Source organism: Scyliorhinus torazame, chromosome 6, assembly GCF_047496885.1.
Source record: "Scyliorhinus torazame isolate Kashiwa2021f chromosome 6, sScyTor2.1, whole genome shotgun sequence".
Lineage (NCBI taxonomy): Eukaryota > Metazoa > Chordata > Chondrichthyes > Carcharhiniformes > Scyliorhinidae > Scyliorhinus > Scyliorhinus torazame.
The window spans coordinates 101,176,762-101,195,007 of record NC_092712.1 but is presented as its reverse complement, the minus strand read 5'-3'; the positions used below and the strand labels follow the sequence as shown (position 1 = coordinate 101,195,007).

General features: G+C 45.8%; 1 protein-coding gene across 4 annotated transcripts in view; it reads left to right on the top strand.

The window, feature by feature from the left end:
- Positions 1-18,246, top strand: part of LOC140424914 (zinc transporter ZIP12-like) — a 149,958-nt gene that overhangs the window by 101,985 nt on the left and 29,727 nt on the right. For all 4 annotated transcript variants that reach the window (XM_072508572.1, XM_072508570.1, XM_072508573.1 and 1 more), the window contains 2 exons: positions 3,985-4,143; positions 14,219-14,406. In XM_072508572.1, the coding sequence (XP_072364673.1) occupies positions 3,985-4,143; positions 14,219-14,406 (347 nt within the window). The remainder of the gene's footprint in view (positions 1-3,984; positions 4,144-14,218; positions 14,407-18,246) is intronic.

The following is an 18,246-nucleotide window of genomic DNA, read 5'->3' as shown; positions in this document are numbered from 1 at the left end:
GAGTGCAGCTGGACACGTGGCTGCAGGAATGGTGTAGGAGGGAAGGCTTCAGGTATTTGGATAATTGGAGTGCATTCTGGGTAAGGTGGGACCTGTACGGGTTGCATCTGAACCAGAGGGGCACCAATATCCTGGGAGAGAGCTTTTCTAGTACTCTTCGGGAGGGTTTAAACTAATTTGGCAGGGGAATGGGAACCGGATTTGTAGTCCAGCAACTAAGGTAGCCGATGTTCAGGACGCCAAAGTGTGTAATGAGGCAGTGGGGAAGGGAATACTGACAAAGGAGAGTAAATGCAGGCACGGAGATGGGTTGTAGTGTGTATACTTCAACGCAAGAAGCATCAGGAATAAGGTGGGTGAACTTAAGGCATGGATCGGTACTTGGGACTACGATGTGGTGGCCATCACGGAAACTTGGATAGAAGAGGGGCAGAAATGGTTGTTGGATGTCCCTGGTTATAGATGTTTCAATAAGATTAGGGAGGATGGTAAAAGAGGTGGGGGGGGGGGGGGTGGCATTGTTAATTAGAGATAGTATAACAGCTGCAGAAAGGCAATTCGAGGAGTATCAGCCTACTGAGGTAGTATGGGTTGAAGTCAGAAATAGGAAAGGAGCAGTCACCTTGTTAGGAGTTTTCTATAGGCCCCCCAATAGTAGCAGAGATGTGGAGGAACAGATTGGGAAACAGATTTTGGAAAGGTGCAGAAGTCATAGGGTAGTAGTCATGGGCGACTTTAACTTCCCAAATATTGAGTGGAAACTCTTTAGATCAAATAGTTTGGATGGGGTGGTGTTTGTGCAGTGTGTCCAGGAAGCTTTTCTAACACAGTATGTAGATTGTCCGACCAGAGGAGGGGCAATATTGGATTTAGTACTTGGTAATGAACCAGGGCAAGTGATAGATTTGTTAGTGGGGGAGCATTTTGGAGATAGTGACCACAATTTTGTGACTTTCACTTTAGTAATGGAGAGGGATAGGTGCGTGCAACAGGGCAAGGTTTACAATTGGGGGAAGGGTAAATAGATGTTGTCAGACAAGAATTGAAGTGCATAAGTTGGGAACATAGGCTGTCAGGGAAGGACACAAGTGAAATGTGGAACTTGTTCAAGGAACAGGTATTACGTGTCCTTGATATGTATGTCCCTGTCAGGCAGGGAAGAGATGGTCGAGTGAGGGAACCATGGTTGACAAGAGAGGTTGAATGTCTTGTTAAGAGGAAAAAGGAGACTTATGTATGGCTGAGGAAACAAGGTTCAGACAGGGCGTTGGAGGGGTACAAGATAGCCAGGAGGGAACTGAAGAAAGGGATTAGGAGAGCTAAGAAAGGGCATGAACAATATTTGGCGGGTAGGATCAAGGAAAACCCCAAGGCCTTTTACACATATGTGAGAAATATGAGAATGACTAGAGCGAGGGTAGGTCTGATCAAGGACAGTAGCGGGAACTTATGTATTGAGTCTGAAGAGATAGGAGAGGTCTTGAACGAGTACTTTTCTTCTGTATTTACAAATGAGAGAGGCCATATTGTTGATGGAGAGGACAGTGTGAAACAGACTGGTAAGCTCGAGGAAATACTTGTTAGGAAGGAAGATGTGTTGGGCATTTTGAAAACTTGAGGATAGACAAGTCCCCCGGGCCTGACGGGATATATCCAAGGATTCTATGGGAAGCAAGAGATGAAATTGCAGAGCCGTTGGCAATGATCTTTTCGTCCTCACTGTCAACAGGGGTGGTACCAGGGGGTTGGAAAGTGGCGAATGTCGTGCCCCTGTTCAAAAAAGGGACTAGGGATAACCCTGGGAATTACAGGCCAGTTAGTCTTACTTCGGTGGTAGGCAAAGTCATGGAAAGGATACTGAAGGATAGGATTTCTGAACACCTGGAAAGACACTGCTTGATTAGGGATAGTCAGCACGGATTTGTGAGGGGTAGATCTTGCCTTACAAGTCTTATTGAATTCTTTGAGGAGGTGACCAAGCACGTGGATGAAGGTAAAGCAGTGGATGTAGTGTACATGGATTTTAGTAAGGCATTTGGTAAGGTTCCCCATGGTAGGCTTCTGCAGAAAGTAAGGAGGCATGGGATAGTGGGAAATTTGGCCAGTTGGATAACGAACTGGCTAACTGATAGAAGTCAGAGAGTGGTGGTGGATGGCAAATATTCAGCCTGGATCCCAGTCACCAGTGGCGTACCGCAGGGATCAGTTCTGGGTCCTCTGCTGTTTGTGATTTTCATTAATGACTTGGATGAGGGAGTTGAAGGGTGGGTCAGTAAATTTGCAGACGATACGAAGATTGGTGGAGTTGTGGATAGTGAGGAGGGCTGTTGTCGGCTGCAAAGAGACATAGCTAGGATGCAGAGCTGAGCTGAGAAGTGGCAGATGGAGTTTAACCCTGAAAAGTGTGAGGTTGTCCATTTTGGAAGGACAAATATGAATGCGGAATACAGGGTTAATGGTAGAGTTCTTGGCAATGTGGAGGAGCAGAGAGATCTTGGGGTCTATGTTCATACATCTTTGAAAGTTGCCACTCAAGTGGATAGAGCTGTGAAGGAGGCCTATGGTGTGCTAGCGTTCATTAACAGGGGGATTGAATTTAAGAGCCGTGAGGTGATGATGCAGCTGTACAAAACTTTGGTAAGGCCACATTTGGAGTACTGTGTACAGTTCTGGTCGCCTCATTTTAGGAAGGATGTGGAAGCTTTGGAAAAGGTGCAAAGGAGATTTACCAGGATGTTGCCTGGAATGGAGAGTCGGTCTTACGAGGAAAGGTTGAGGGTGCTAGGCCTTTTCTCATCAGAACGGAGAAGGATGAGGGGCGACTTGATAGAGGTTTACAAGATTATCAGGGGAATAGATAAAGTAGACAGTCAGAGACTTTTTCCCCATGTGGAACAAACCATTACAAGGGGACATAAATTTAAGGTGAATAGTGGAAGATATAGGGGGATGTCAGAGGTAGGTTCTTTACCCAGAGAGTAGTGTGGGCATGGAATGCACTGCCTGTGGAAGTAGTTGAGTCGTAAACATTAGGGACCTTCAAGCAGCTATTGGATAGGTACATGGATTACGGTAAAATGATATAGTGTAGATTTATTTGTTCTTAAGGGCAGCACGGTAGCATTGTGGATAGCACAATTGCTTCACAGCTCCAGGGTCCCAGGTTCGATTCCGGCTTGGGTCACTGTCTGTGCGGAGTCTGCACATCCTCCCCGTGTCTGCGTGGGTTTCCTCCGGGTGCTCCGGGTTCCTCCCACAGTCCAAAGATGTGCAGGTTAGGTGGATTGACCATGATAAATTGCCCTTAGTGTCCAAAATTGCCCTTAGTGTTGGGTGGAGGTGTTGACTTTGGGTAGGGTGCTCTTTCCAAGAGCCGGTGCAGACTCAATGGGCTGAATGGCCTCCTTCTGCACTGTAAATTCAATGATAATCTATGATTGATCTCGTACAAAGGTTCGGCACAACATCGTGGGCTGAAAGGCCTGTTCTGTGCTGTATTTTTCTATGTTCTATGTCTATGTTCTAAAGAAACAAAGATTCAAAAGATCTGCCTAGAGCAGTTGTGGTGCCATTGGAAAGAGAAAAATTGAAACATGCGAGGAAGAGGAAGCAAAATTCCAGGTATTGGAAGCAATACCTGCTCCAGACATTTTTATTAGTTCCTTTGTTTCTTTTCTTGCCCTAACACCATTCCCTTTGATCCTGAACAACTACCTCTTCTCTCATTCAATCTCTCCTCTCTTCCACCCTGTCACAGGTCTTTGTTTGTTCTCGTCCCATCCATCCCTTGCTCTAAACCCATTACATCGCCACATTTTCCCAGTTCAGATGATAGGTCATGTACCTGGAACATTAACTGTTTCTCCCTCCTCAGATGCTGCTGGGCTTGAGTATTTCTAACATTTTATGCCTTTAAAATCAGAATGAATAGTGGGTGAATTTTAGCTACTTTTACTAATATGAAGGAACATTTATTCTTTGCAGAGGGAACATTTAACCTGTTGGCCATCATGATTGTGGTGGGTGACAGCATGCACAATTTTGCTGATGGCCTAGCCATAGGCGCAGCTTTCTCATCATCTGTCGAAACTGGTATCACCACCACGATTGCTATTTTGTTTCATGAAATTCCCCATGAAATGGGTGAGTTCTTAGTTAACTGTTCTGTTTCAATATCTTAAAATTATATTTCTCAAATGCAGTCCCCCAAAACATGGTGGTTAATTTTGATGCATATGTCGTAATAGAAATGACTGATAACTGTGAGCTCAGTAAGAAGTCTTACAACACCAGGTTAAAGTCCAACAAGTTTGTTTCAAACACTAGCTTTCACCTGAGGCAGGAGCAGTGCTCCGAAAGCTGGTGTTTGAAACAAACCAGTTGGACTTTAACCTGGTGTGCTCACCCCAGTCCAACGCCGGCATCTCCACATCATGATAATTGTGAGACTTGCATTGTCACGTCTCTGAAGTAGTAAAAATTGAAAGCACTGATCTTCGTCACTGTTTTTTCACCAGGTTTCTGCCTTTAAATGAGCTTACTAACATTTTGGAATGGGGCCTGCTTCCACTGAGTTGCTTGCCCCACAACAGCTGTGTTATATTTTGAAACATGATCTAAGACCTCCCATTTGCTCAGTTGGCAATGTTGCTGGGAGTTATTATTAAAAATTATAAGGAGAGATGGTTTTGGGATTCCCAGATCCTATAACTTCTATTCAATTTACAGTAATTTTTTAAAAACAAATTTAGAGTCGGCAATTATTTTTCTTTTCCAATTAACGGGCAATTTAGTGTGGCCAATCCATCTGACCAGCTCATCTTTGGGTTGTGGGGGTGAAACCCACGCAGACACGGGGGGAATGTGCAAATTCCACACGGACAGTGACCCAGGGCCAGGATTCGAACCCGGGTCCTCAGTGCCGCAGTCCCAGTGCTAACCAATGTGCCACATGCTGCCTCTCATTTTCCAGTAATTGTCTTTCTGCAGCCACTGGGTTCCTACTATTAACTCATTTAACATTCTTATGTATGTCCAATGTTAAAGAGATGCAAAGAGTTCTTCATGAATTCCAGATTTGTTAGAACTTGCGATGGTGCGTTCATCCTCAGCAATTTTGTCCTCTTTGGGACACTTCAGGGTAATTAGTTAACTGAACAGGTAGCTTTGAATATGAACGCCTTTAGGGTTTGAAAGAACAGTATCAGAGCCCCACCACAATGAGACACATGTCTCCACCTAAATGTTCATTGAGATCCTGCTTGGTGTTTTGAACGTCTGCTTTCACTGCCTAAGAGCAGGAAAGACTGAAATATGCTGAATCTTGGGTGTCCTACAAAATAGTAGCTCGCTGTGCTTTGCAGATCTTTACCATTCACAGGGGCCTGGACATAAAGATTCCGTGGGACATGGCTCTAGCTTTTTTGGAAGCTGAACAGCTTGAAGAACAGAAGCATCATTTGAGTGAATACTCAGTCATATCTGTAAAGGTCATCCAAACTTCACTGATCAATGCATCTGTTTAACACGGTATGCAACCAGTGTTTCTCTTGCCATAAGACATACAAAATAGGATTAGAAGCATGCCTTATGGCTACACTGTTGATAACATCATTCAAAAAGATCACTGCAGAGTTTCATCATCAATTCCACTCTTCCTGATGATCTCCTTAGCGACTGATTCCCTTTGTGCCAAATCTGATCTCAGCATTGAATATACTCAACAACTGACCATGAGCAGTTCTAAAGGCTCACAACCGTCTGAGAGAAGAAATTGGTCCTTATCACAGTCCTAAATGACTGATCTTTTATCTTGACCCTATGACTTCCAGTTCTAGATTCCATTCTTCCTGTCAAAGTGGCTAATTTCACATTTGCCCACATTTAACTTCATTTGCCAGTTTCATACCCAATCATGTAACCCAGTCCATAATCCCTTTGCTGCCATTTTGTACCCTCCTTACAGTTCACTTGCTCACATAACATTGTATCATCAGCAAGCTTGGATATATTCCACTTGGTCCCTTCCTCTGTAGTGATATAGATTGTAAATGGCTGAGTCCCAATCACCCATCCTAGTGGTCCTCCACAAGTTACATACTGCCATCATTAAAATGAACTACTTATTCCAATAACTAGAGCCCACATCAATAGCTTTCACAGTAACTTCATTTTCACAGTAACTTCATTCCAGTGTTAATGTAAGCCTACTCGTGACAATAATAAAGATTATTGGCAGCTAAAATGTGTTATTCTGGATGTGATATCAGAAAATCATCACATGATTAGGCAGACTCAACATGAATTTATGAAAAAGAAAGTGTATTTGACAAATCTGCGAGGCTTTTGTAGGTTTAACTAGTAGGTTGATAAAGGGGAGGAGACAGTTAGCGTAGTGTGTTTACATTTGGTGGAAGCAGATACAATAGCGACGTTTTGACAAATACATGAATCGGATAGGAATAGCGGAGTACAGAACACGGAAGTGCAGAAGGTTTTAGTTTAGACAGACATCATGATCGGCACAGGCTTGGAGGGCCGAAGGGCCTGTCCCTGTGCTGTACTGTTCTTTGTTCTTCTTTGTTCTTTGAAGAGCATAAGGTGCCACACAGTAGGTTATTATACAAAATTAGGGTTCATGGGATTGGGGCGAATATGGATTGAGGATAAGTAAAAGGACTGAAAACAGAGTCGGAATAAATGGGTGATCTTTGGGATGACAGGCTGAAACCAGTCAGTTACTGCACTGATCAGTATTGAGCCTCAGCTGTTTACTATCTATACCAATAAAACTCCCGGCTAGTTCCATCATCAAGAAATTCTGACAGATTAGTCAAATATAATTTCCCTTTTATATAACTGTGTTGGCACATTTATAATTTTATTTTGCTTTTCCAAGTGTCCAGTTACCATGTCCTTAATAATAAATTCTAGCATTTCCCCTAATGTCAGACTATCCATACATCGATATGCAGTCCAAAATAGCTGGTTCCCTTGATGATTCTTCAAAATGTTGTTCTTTTTTTAAAATATAAATTGAGAGTACCCAATTATGTTTTTTCCAATTAACGGGCAATTTAGCATGGCCAATCCACCTAACCTACACATCTTTGGGTTGTGGGGGTGAAACGCACGTAAACATGGGGAGAATGTGCAAACTCCACACGGGCAGTGACCCAGGGCCGGGATTCGAACCCGGGTCCTCAGCGCCATGGGAAGCGGTGCTAACCACTGTGCCACGTGCCGCCCCTCAAAATGTTGTTCTAATAAACTGTCTGAGGGCAATCCATGAACTCAATTGTCAAGCTATTTTACCAATTTGCTTTGTCCAATCCATATTGTCATAGGTGCTTCACTCACACCTTCAAATAAATGACAGATCCTTCAATCGATTACTAAACTAGGACATCACGTCATACTTCATCTGACCTCCATGGTTAGAATCTTTCAAAACATCAGCATCAGAATAAATTGCTTGCCGATATGAGTATAATCTCCATGCATATTGGACAATGAAGTGCATGTTCTACTTCAATACAGGGAACTCAAAAACAACCATGAATCAGACTACATTTTCTTATATCATGCTTTCCCTAGTTTTCAAAATATAACTTCCCTGGCGGTAAAATTTTTCATTGCAAGTACTACAAATGGGATGATAATAAATTGGCATCACGTTTTATACCAGGCTTGAAGTAAATGGATAAACAAATACAGGATTCAAAAATTGCCATCTACCATATCGTGCTCCTGATGTTGGTCGCTTTCACCTCCTCTTTCTTCTGTTCCAGTGACTTTCCTAAGTGCAATCTGAGGGCCAATATAACAAGAGGTGGTTGGCTGCTCCTGTGGTGAAAATGGGGTCATGCTGCTCCTCCTTATGGCAAGATGATCCTGGGGGCGAGCTACTGCTAGATTCATCTCTGAAATTACAGCCGAGGCAGTCTATCCCCGCGGATCCGAGGGTGAAGGATGGATGCCTATTATTTGCTGCTGTCTTGAGAAAGGGCAAGTCACCTCTGGCCATTTCTCCATTGGGCTCTTGACCTGTGAGTTTAGTAATTGGCTGCCTCGCTGATCAGTTGGCAGCTATTAGTCTGGAACATCCTGAAAGAAAGTAACCTGGTCCCAGTATCTGATATCCAATGTGAAATGTGCTGCCACCAGAGCTTCCATGGAGGAAGAGACACCAACAGGCCCTAAGGCCACTACTGAACTGGGGAGCCCCAGCTGTTAGTTGCCACATATTCTGCAAGATTCACCTCATGTAGGTGTCACAATGTATTACGGACAGCAAACCTTGGACTGAACCAGTGCCAGGGAGTGAAAGGCACCACTGGCTTTCTGGGCGACAATAAGCAATGGCCTATTTATTGGGGAAACTTGATGTCCCTTTAGATGGAACAATGCTCTTCCAGAACTTCTGAATGCACTCGGCCTTCTTGTACATAACTCCTTAGAAATAGTTGGAAAATATTTTCTGCACTATACAACTTGGTACTTCCTAAGTGCTCCATTATAAGCCGGGCTTGGTTGAACTCTGCTCTTGACTCTCTTACATATGTATCACAAAAGGGGAATACCCACAAGGGGATTCATATTGCAGCTTAACAGGATATTTTAAGGAAATGCCCCACTCTCAAGGGTGACTTCCAAATGAAGTTAGAAGTCTCCAAAATGTAGGACAGGAAATGAAGTTCACAAAAGAGGAATCCAAAGTAAAATTATTATTCTCTACTCAACAAGATGAAGCGTAGCAATTGGCCTTTAATATTCCAACATGAGCTTTCCATAACTGATGGTTCAAGTTAAAGTTAGATTAGTTGATCCATGAGTGAAACTGACAAAATCTGGGACCTAGTACAATCATCTTGACTTAACATCCAGCCTGAGCTTAGCTGGAGTACAGACCCAGCACCTTTTCTCACTGTCTGTAAATCTGTCATATCCTCTCTAAGCCTCATATTTCAACTTCCCCTCCCTTACTGTCATGATATTCAAACACACACATCATGATGGACACACTAACAGGCAAATCAGAGTACACAACACCACAACCAATCACAGACAAGAACACCAACCACATAAAAAGCACGAGCACGACACCTGGAGGTCAGTAGGTCTGGGGAGAAGGAAGCATGAAAGAGCTGTGGAAACACCACAAGCAGGGAGCCCCCCACGTGCAGAGTGCAAAGACCAAGTTGTAAATAGTGAGTTTAAATAAACAAGCGTTGTACCATATGCAACTGTGTTGGCTCTTCTGTGTGTTAGAACACCCAACACCACATGGTACAGGAGTGGATCGATACCTGCCTACCAACCTGCCATTCTGGACATGGACCACACCGGCAAACCGCAGCCGATGCAAGTCACGGGGAACCTAGGCACCAACTGGAAGCTCTACAGGCAGCGATTTGACCTGTACATCCGTGCCACCGAAAAACAGAATGTCTCGGATGATTCGAAGATTGCAATGCTCCTCTTCTACGCAGGCCCCCACCCAAATGATGTCTTTAATTCACTGGTGTTCGAGGAAGGCGAAAACCAGGCCAAATATGACACGGTCATCCTCAAAATGGACCAGCACTTTCAAACTGAAGTAAACGAAACTTTCGAAAGATACATCTTTCAGCAACGCCTGCAAGGTAAGGAAGAGCTTTTTCAACCCTTTTTGACGCACCTCCGGATTCTAGCGCAGTCCTGCGGTTACGGCACCACCACAGAGTCCATGATCAGGGACCAGATTGTTTTTGGCGTTGCCTCCAGTGGCCTACGCCAGCAGCTTCTTAAAATAAAGAGCCTCACCTTAGCGTCTGCTGTGGAAGCCTGTGTCCTCCATGAAAATGCGACCTGCCGTTTTGCCCGATTTCAGGCGTCCGAGTTGGCACGGAGGGGGTCCCCAGCCGTCGAATCGGCAAGCCAGGCCGCCCACGACGTTGAACGCATCCAGGCCGTCGATTTCTTCCCGCCCCACGGCCCGGACGACAGCGGCCGCTTCCCGCGCTTTTCGCGGTCTCCCGCGCAGGTGCGCGCCAAGAATAACGGCCACAACGAGGGACGCACTGCGCAGGCGCGCCCACCGCAAGATCGCACTGCGCATGCGCAGTGGCGCAACGAACGCCGTGACGTCATGACGTGCAGCAAGTGTGGAGGTCTACACTTAAAAGGGCAATGTCCTGCAAAATACCAACAGTGCAACAGATGTGCCATGATAGGCCACTACGCAGCCCGCTGTCGTGCGGCTCAACCCATGGATCCGGCGCATCCTCGACAACCTCGCACACGAGTCAGGACCGTCCAGCCCACGCATCAAGACTTCCAGTTAAGTGATGCAGATGACCAGGATGACTTCAGAGTTGCCGTCATTGATGTCAACAAGGTCAATGCCATCAATCCAGACGATGAGTGGTGTGCCACCCTGACGGTCAACCGATCGCGCGTCGCCTTCCGTCTGGACACCGGCGCATCCGCCAACCTGATTGCTTACTCTGCAGTCCAGGCCATGAAGGTCAAACCACTCATCACACCATCCCGGCTTAAGATGGTTGACTATAACGGGAACGTTATCCCGTCCGTAGGATCTTGCCAGCTACAGGTGACTCACAAGGGGTACACGGCCACACTCCCCTTCGAAGTTGTGGGCTCATCAAAGGACTCGTTACTGGGCGCACAAGCGTGTAAGGTCCTTCACCTGGTACAGCGCATCATGTCTCTCTCTCCAGATGAGATATCCGACTTCCCGGATGCTGAGTTCCACGCGAATCTCCATTCCCTCCTCGCTCACAACCAGGAGGTTTTTGAAGGCATGGGGACATTGCCACACACGTACAAGATTCGACTCAGACCGGACGCCATCCCTGTCGTTCACGCACCTCGCAGGGTTCCTGCGCCTCTCAAAGACCGCCTCAAGGCACAACTGCAGATTCTTCAGGACCAAGGGGTCCTATCCAAGGTCACGGAGCCCACGCCATGGGTCAGCTCCATGGTCTGTGTAAAGAAGCCCTCTGGCGAGCTCCGTATATGTATAGATCCAAAAGATCTGAACAACAACATCATGCGGGAACACTATCCCATCCCAAAACGAGAAGACCTCACCAGCGAGATGGCGCGAGCCAACATATTCACTAAATTGGATGCGTCCAAAGGATTCTGGCAGATCCAACTGGACCCGGCCAGCCGAAGACTATGCACATTCAACACCCCTTTTGGCAGATTCTGCTACAACCGGATGCCATTCGGCATCATTTCGGCATCTGAAGTATTCCACCGCATTATGGAGCAGATGATGGAAGGCATCGAAGGGGTACGTGTATATGTGGACGATATCATCATTTGGTCCACCACTCCGCAGGAACACATGCATCGTCTTCGACGTGTCTTCACCCGCATACGGCAAAATGGCCTGCGTCTCAACCGTGCGAAGTGTGCTTTCGGCCAGACGGAGCTGAAATTCCTCGGGGACCACATCTCAAGGTCCGGGGTCCGTCCCGATGCAGACAAGGTTAGCGCCATCACAGCCATGCCACGACCGGCTGACAAGAAGGCTGTCTTAAGATTCCTGGGCATGGTCAACTTCCTTGGGAAGTTCATTCCCAACCTGGCTTCTCATACAACAAACATGCGCCATCTCGTAAAAAAATCGACGGAATTCAACTGGCACCAGTCGCATCAGCAGGAATGGGAGGAGCTCAAGCACAAACTGGTCACGGCACCAGTGCTGGCCTTCTTTGACGCGACTCGCCCTACAAAGATCTCAACAGACGCCAGCCAATCTGGTATTGGAGCGGTACTCCTGCAAAAAGACAGCACGTCATCATGGGCCCCGGTTGCGTATGCCTCACGAGCCATGACCCCTACCGAACAGCGCTACGCGCAAATCGAAAAAGAATGCCTGGGCTTGTTAACTGGACTGGACAAGTTCCACGACTATGTGTATGGCCTGCCACGATTCACGGTCGAAACTGACCACCGCCCCCTGGTCAACATCATTAACAAAGACCTGAACGACATGACTCCTCGCCTCCAGCGCATCTTACTCAAACTCAGGAGGTACGATTTTGAACTGATCTACACTCCGGGGAAGGAACTCATAGTGGCGGACACTCTTTCCCGAGCAGTGAGCACACCACCAGATGCGGAGGGGTTCGTGCGTCAAATTGAGGCACACGTGACTCTGACAGCAGCAAATATGCCAGCTGATGATCCTTGTCTGGCCCACATACGCGCAGAGACGGCGACTGACCCTCTGCTGCAGCGAGTGATGCGCCACATGACGGAAGGGTGGCTAAAAGGGCAGTGCCCCCAGTTTTACAATGTGCGAGATGATCTCACCAATATAGACGGGGTCCTTATGAAATCGCATAGGATCGTCATTCCACACAGTGTGCGCCAGATGATTCTTCGTCAACTACACGAAGGCCACTTGGGTGTCGAAAAATGCAGACGAAGGGCCCGGGCGGCGGTATATTGGCCGGGTATTAATGAAGACATAGCCAACATGGTGCTCAACTGCACAACCTGTCAGAGGTTTCAGCCGGCGCAACCTCCGGAAACACTTCTACCACACGAGATGGTGACGTCCCCCTGGGCGAAGGTGGGTGTTGACCTATTTCACGCGCTCGGCAGAGATTACATTGTTATTATAGACTACTTCTCAAACTACCCGGAAGTCATGCCTCTCCATGATCTGACGTCGTCCGCAGTCATTGGGGCCTGCAAGGAAACGTTTGCTCGCCATGGCATTCCAAGGACTGTCATGTCAGACAATGGACCTTGTTTTGCCAGCCGTGAATGGTCGTCCTTTGCCGCAGCATATGGTTTCACTCATGTGACATCCAGCCCTCTGCATCCACAATCGAACGGGAAGGCTGAAAAGGGTGTCCACATCGCAAAGCGGCTCCTGTGCAAGGCGGCTGATGCCGGATCGGACTTTAACCTTGCCTTGCTGGCCTATCGATCGGCCCCGTTATCCACGGGCCTCTCGCCAGCGCAGCTACTAATGGGTCGCTCCCTCAGGACGACGGTACCTTCCGTCCTGGCACCGACAACAGACCATGAGGCGGTTCTTCGGGACATGCAACTGCAGCGTGATCGCCAGAAAGGTCGGTACGACACACGAGCGACGGACCTGCCCCCCCTGTCCTCCGGAGACAAAGTACGCGTCCATCAACCGTATGGTGGCTGGTCAGCACCGGCCGAAGTCCTCCGACAAGTGGCTCCCCGCTCGTTCCTGGTTCGCATGCCGGATGGTTCCGTGCGTCGCCGCAATCGGCGCGCCCTTCGCCGACTTCCACGTTCACAGCCACACAACACGCCAGATCCTCAACAGGCTTCCGAGGATGACTTTGTGGAGCTGCCGCACATCACGCCCTTTCCATCGCCACCCATGGCCATGCCTGCACAGCAGCCGGTGGTTCTTGATCCACCCTTAAGGCGGTCAACCCGAATTCGTCGCAAACCCATTAGAATGGACTTATAATACAGTTCATATGTTTAATAAGTTGGACAATTTTACATGATAACCTGTTGTTGTTTATCGTTCCAGATGTCGTCTGACTGGACAACTGTTCAAAATTTTTTTTCTTCTTCTCTCGTTCGCATTTCTGTTATGTTATGGTACAACTGGATTCATGTGACGCACTCGACATCGCCCCATGTACATAGTTCCGTCATAGACACATGCTGCACACGACACACACACACTCTTAGATGCACTCACGTCACGATCATATTTATTACCACGTAGGCACATATCTTTGTAAAAAGGGGGGATGTCATGATATTCAAACACACACATCATGATGGACACACTAACAGGCAAATCAGAGTACACAACACCACAACCAATCACAGACAAGAACACCAACCACATAAAAAGCACGAGCACGACACCTGGAGGTCAGTAGGTCTGGGGAGAAGGAAGCATGAAAGAGCTGTGGAAACACCACAAGCAGGGAGCCCCCCACGTGCAGAGTGCAAAGACCAAGTTGTAAATAGTGAGTTTAAATAAACAAGCGTTGTACCATATGCAACTGTGTTGGCTCTTCTGTGTGTTAGAACACCCAACACCACACTTACCACACCATCCCCTACCCCGCCCGCCCACCCCACCACCCTAAATAGCTTTACATCTCACCAAACATCAGAATTTCTTGGCGAGCTGTTCGGTGCAGAATATTTCCAGAATTTTTCAATAATAACACTTCTTGTTTTCATACAGGGGACTTTGCTGTACTTCTGAACTCTGGTTTATCCATAAAGCTTGCCATGTTGATGAACCTATTGAGTGCACTAACTGCTTTTATTGGACTCTACATTGGTCTCTCTCTATCGGGTGATCACAATGTTCAGCAATGGATTTTCACTGTGACAGCAGGGATGTTCCTTTACCTTTCGTTGGTAGAAATGGTGAGTTAAAAATGTTTAGTATCTATATTTTATTTATTGTTTTTATTTATTTATTAACTTTATTGAAACCTTCAGAATTGAATAGTCTTTCAGCACACTGTTCAGTAAATTGTACTTTTATGCTGTGTTTAAACTAAACTAAAATTTCAAGACATGTCATAGTTACAGAAGAAGTGAATGGTTGTAGTGACCAAAAGCTTGCTTGTAAAGATGAATTTGGATGAGGCTTTTACATGAGGAAAGAATGGTTGATAGACATGAGGGATTCCGGAGAGTTGGTTCTGCTATTTCCAATGCTGTTACCTGAATGTCAAACGATGCTGGTCTCGGATGGAATCAATCCTAATAGGTACACAAGATACACCAACTGGAGAGTCTGGGACTTCCATCTTCAGAGACTAAATTTGAAATACTGGGTGGTACAGTTTTTTATTTATTTGTTCATGAGACATGGGCATCGCAGGCTGTGCCAGAATTTATTGCCCATCCCTAATTGCCCTTGAGGTGGCAATTAAGAGTCAACCACATTGCTGTGGGTCTGGAGTCAAATGTAGGCCAGACCAGGTAAGGACGGCAGATTTCCTTCCCTAAAGGACACTATTGAACTAGATTGTTTTTGCAACAATTGACAATGGTTTCATGGTCATCATTAGATTTTCAATTCCTATATTTTATTGAGTTTAAATTCCTACACCTGCCGTTGTGGGATTCGAACCCGGGATCCCAGAACATTTCCTGGGCCCCTGGATTATTAGTCCAGTGACAATACCAATAGACCACCGCTTCATGGTTGCTGAGGTGAAGACTTGGGGAAAGTGAGGATAAATGAGGAAAAACTAGTGACCAGGTCATGTGCAGCAAGAGGAGCTGGGGTTGATAGCGGGACCAGTGGTTAGCACTGTTGCTTCACAACGCCAATGACCCGGGTTCGATTCCCAGAATGGGTCACTGTCTGTGCGGAGTTTGCCCATTCTCCTCATGCTTGCATGGGTTTCCTCCTGCTGCTCGGGTTTCCTCCCACAATTCCCGAAAGACGTGCTGTTAAGTAATTTGGACATTCTGAATTCTCCCTCAGTGTACCCAAACAGGCACCAGAGTGTGGTGACTAGGGGCTTTTCACAGTAACTTCATTGCAGTGTTAATGTAAAGCCACATGTGACACTAATAAAGATTATTATTAATATCATGATTATTCCTACTTTGCAACGAAACAAGATAATTCTCCATGTACAAACAAAAGGATGATTCACCATTACAGTGACAGATCCTGTAGATTCATTGCACACTGCTGTTTGTAAACACTGACACAGGTTACTCATCCACACTCCCTCGCAGAAAACCCATTTTAATTACCTGTTTTGAACGATCTTCAGTGATTTAAAATGGCTAAATTAAATATTTCCTGAAAATGTGTGTGGGGATGATGATGTGCGAGTACCTTCCACCCGTAATACAGGCAGCATGTCAACTTTGTGCTACTCGCTTAATTAAATGATCTCTGCATCCAGCCATCACTAACATGCTGTTCATTGGCCGGACACATCAGCAGGGAGCAATACTGTGAGTGGTTAACACCATTTAAAGCTAGGTTGCGCTTCTTAAAGCTAGTCTGCACCCGTTGACAATGCCAGAAGATCCTGCTGTTAGCCAATGGCGGGCTGCCTCTGCCGCCACAAAACATGCGGCTGGTTGCGTGGAAAATCCCGTCCATTGTGTCTCACTGAGGTTCACCTCGGAGAATTGCTCCATCAGCACCCGGAGTGGGTATTGCAACCCCTTGAGAGGCCTTCTCCACAGTCTTCTCCTCTCACCTCCAGGAGCTTGACCTGATCTCTGTGACCTCTCTTCATGTTTCTAGTCACTCTATGTTCCAAGAGAAATGGTCACAAGGGCAACCATGTCAGAGAGCAACTGAAGACTTGAAGCCAGCAAAAGGTGATCCAGCATCTGCCACAGCACTCGCTGTAGACTTTTACAACTTGAAACAACTGCAGAAAGCACCAAAAGCACTTGCATAATCAGAGCTCTGGTCAGAGGAAATCAACCAGGAGCTAACCTGTAAGTAGATGATCTCTTAAACAGTTGTAGACGGTGGGGGTTTGTGGTCCTTCCTGCTGCTGAACGTGCATACAACTGTGCAGGGAGACTATTGGTTGGGGCATTGAGCTCAAAAATGGTGATATTGGCTTTAAATCAACATTGTTAGCTGATTGATGACATGATCCACCTGGTCTGCAGATGTTAACTGTGTACACACTAATGCCTACATCAGCATAGAACCTGGCATGAATTCACCCACATGTAAATGTGCAAGAAGATGGTATTTGAAGCCCCGGAGAAACCCATAGAGCCCACAAAATGGATGCTAATGAGCCACATTTCTCAATGGCAAACTTTTACTTTCAGCAGTTTCCTTGAAGTGGTAAATGTTGGAGGGAAAGAATACTCAGTCATTTCTCGACGTGTGGAGTTGTAAAAGTAGCGTTTATTCAAAATTGCTTTGTGCACACAGGAGAGACAAATTCTGCTACTACCCTTAGCTCGTAAAAGTCAGCTCTGATCATATTCAGGGCTACATGCATCTATATTTAAAGTTCTTTCAGAGTTACAAGCAGGCATTGACGTCATCGATTTATTCCAAACAATACAAGGTAATCAGCAGGCATATTTTTCTGGGCCCCTTAGTGAGAAAACAATTTACTAATACAATGCATCTTTACAATTTCCCGACTCCTGTTCAAAATACTCCCCTTAACCTGAACTCCTTGATGGAGTGTGATTGTGTTTTTATTCCCTGCCCTGGGCTGGACAATGGATCTCCTACAGACAGGCCGGAGCCATAGTTTCTGTGACATGGGTCCCCATTCTTATTCTAATGCACTGTAGGATGATTGAATTATCCCGAGTGCAGTGACTTTTCTTTAAGGTTCAACATTTTAACCCCTTGCCTACTGGTTTTCCCCTTGCCAGGTGCTGCTATAAACCTGGAACATCTTTATTATTATTTATATCAATTCTTTAATACATAGCGCAATTTCTTCCGCTAACATAAAAAAATGCTTTTAATCAAGGTAAATGTGGAATTAGAACATGTTTAGCATTGTAGAATCATCCAGTACAGAAGAGACTCTTCAGCCATCAAGCCTGCACCGACCAAAAAAACCTACTCTAATCTACACTAATCCCACTTCCCAACAAGTAGCCCACAGCCTTGAATGTTATGATGTTTCAAGTGCTCATCCAAGTATTTTTTAGAGATTGTGAGGTTTCCTGCCTCGACTGCCCTTGCAGGCAGCGCATACCAGATTCCCACCACCCTCTGGGTGAACTTGTTTTTCCTCAAATCCCCTCTAAACCTCCTTGACCGTAAAATTATGCACCTGCGTTATTAACCCTTCAACAAAAGGGAACAGCTCCTTTCAATCCATCCTGTCCATGCCCCTCGTAAATCCGGTAGTAAATTGTTATATTTTGTGACCCATTAAGTTGAAAGCCAGTTCACATGGGATATGTGATTTCCAGAAAATAAAACAAGGCCAGTTTTATTATTTTACTTCATTAAGTTTAATCAAGCAAAGAATCACACCATACAAAATGTTGCACAATAAGTCCTTTGTCGTGCAATTACATTGCTAGGCGATAGATCTGAAAGACCTAAATCTAACTTCCAGCTTTAAGTATTTAGGCGATGTGCTTATTAAGGTCACAAGCAACTATTTGTATTTTTAGACAGTATTTCAGTAACATAAACTTTGACAACCATAAGTAATATTTCCAAACATTTTAAATTCATGAACAGTCTATTAGGTTGCATGGCATGGTCCCGGAAAATTAAGTCAA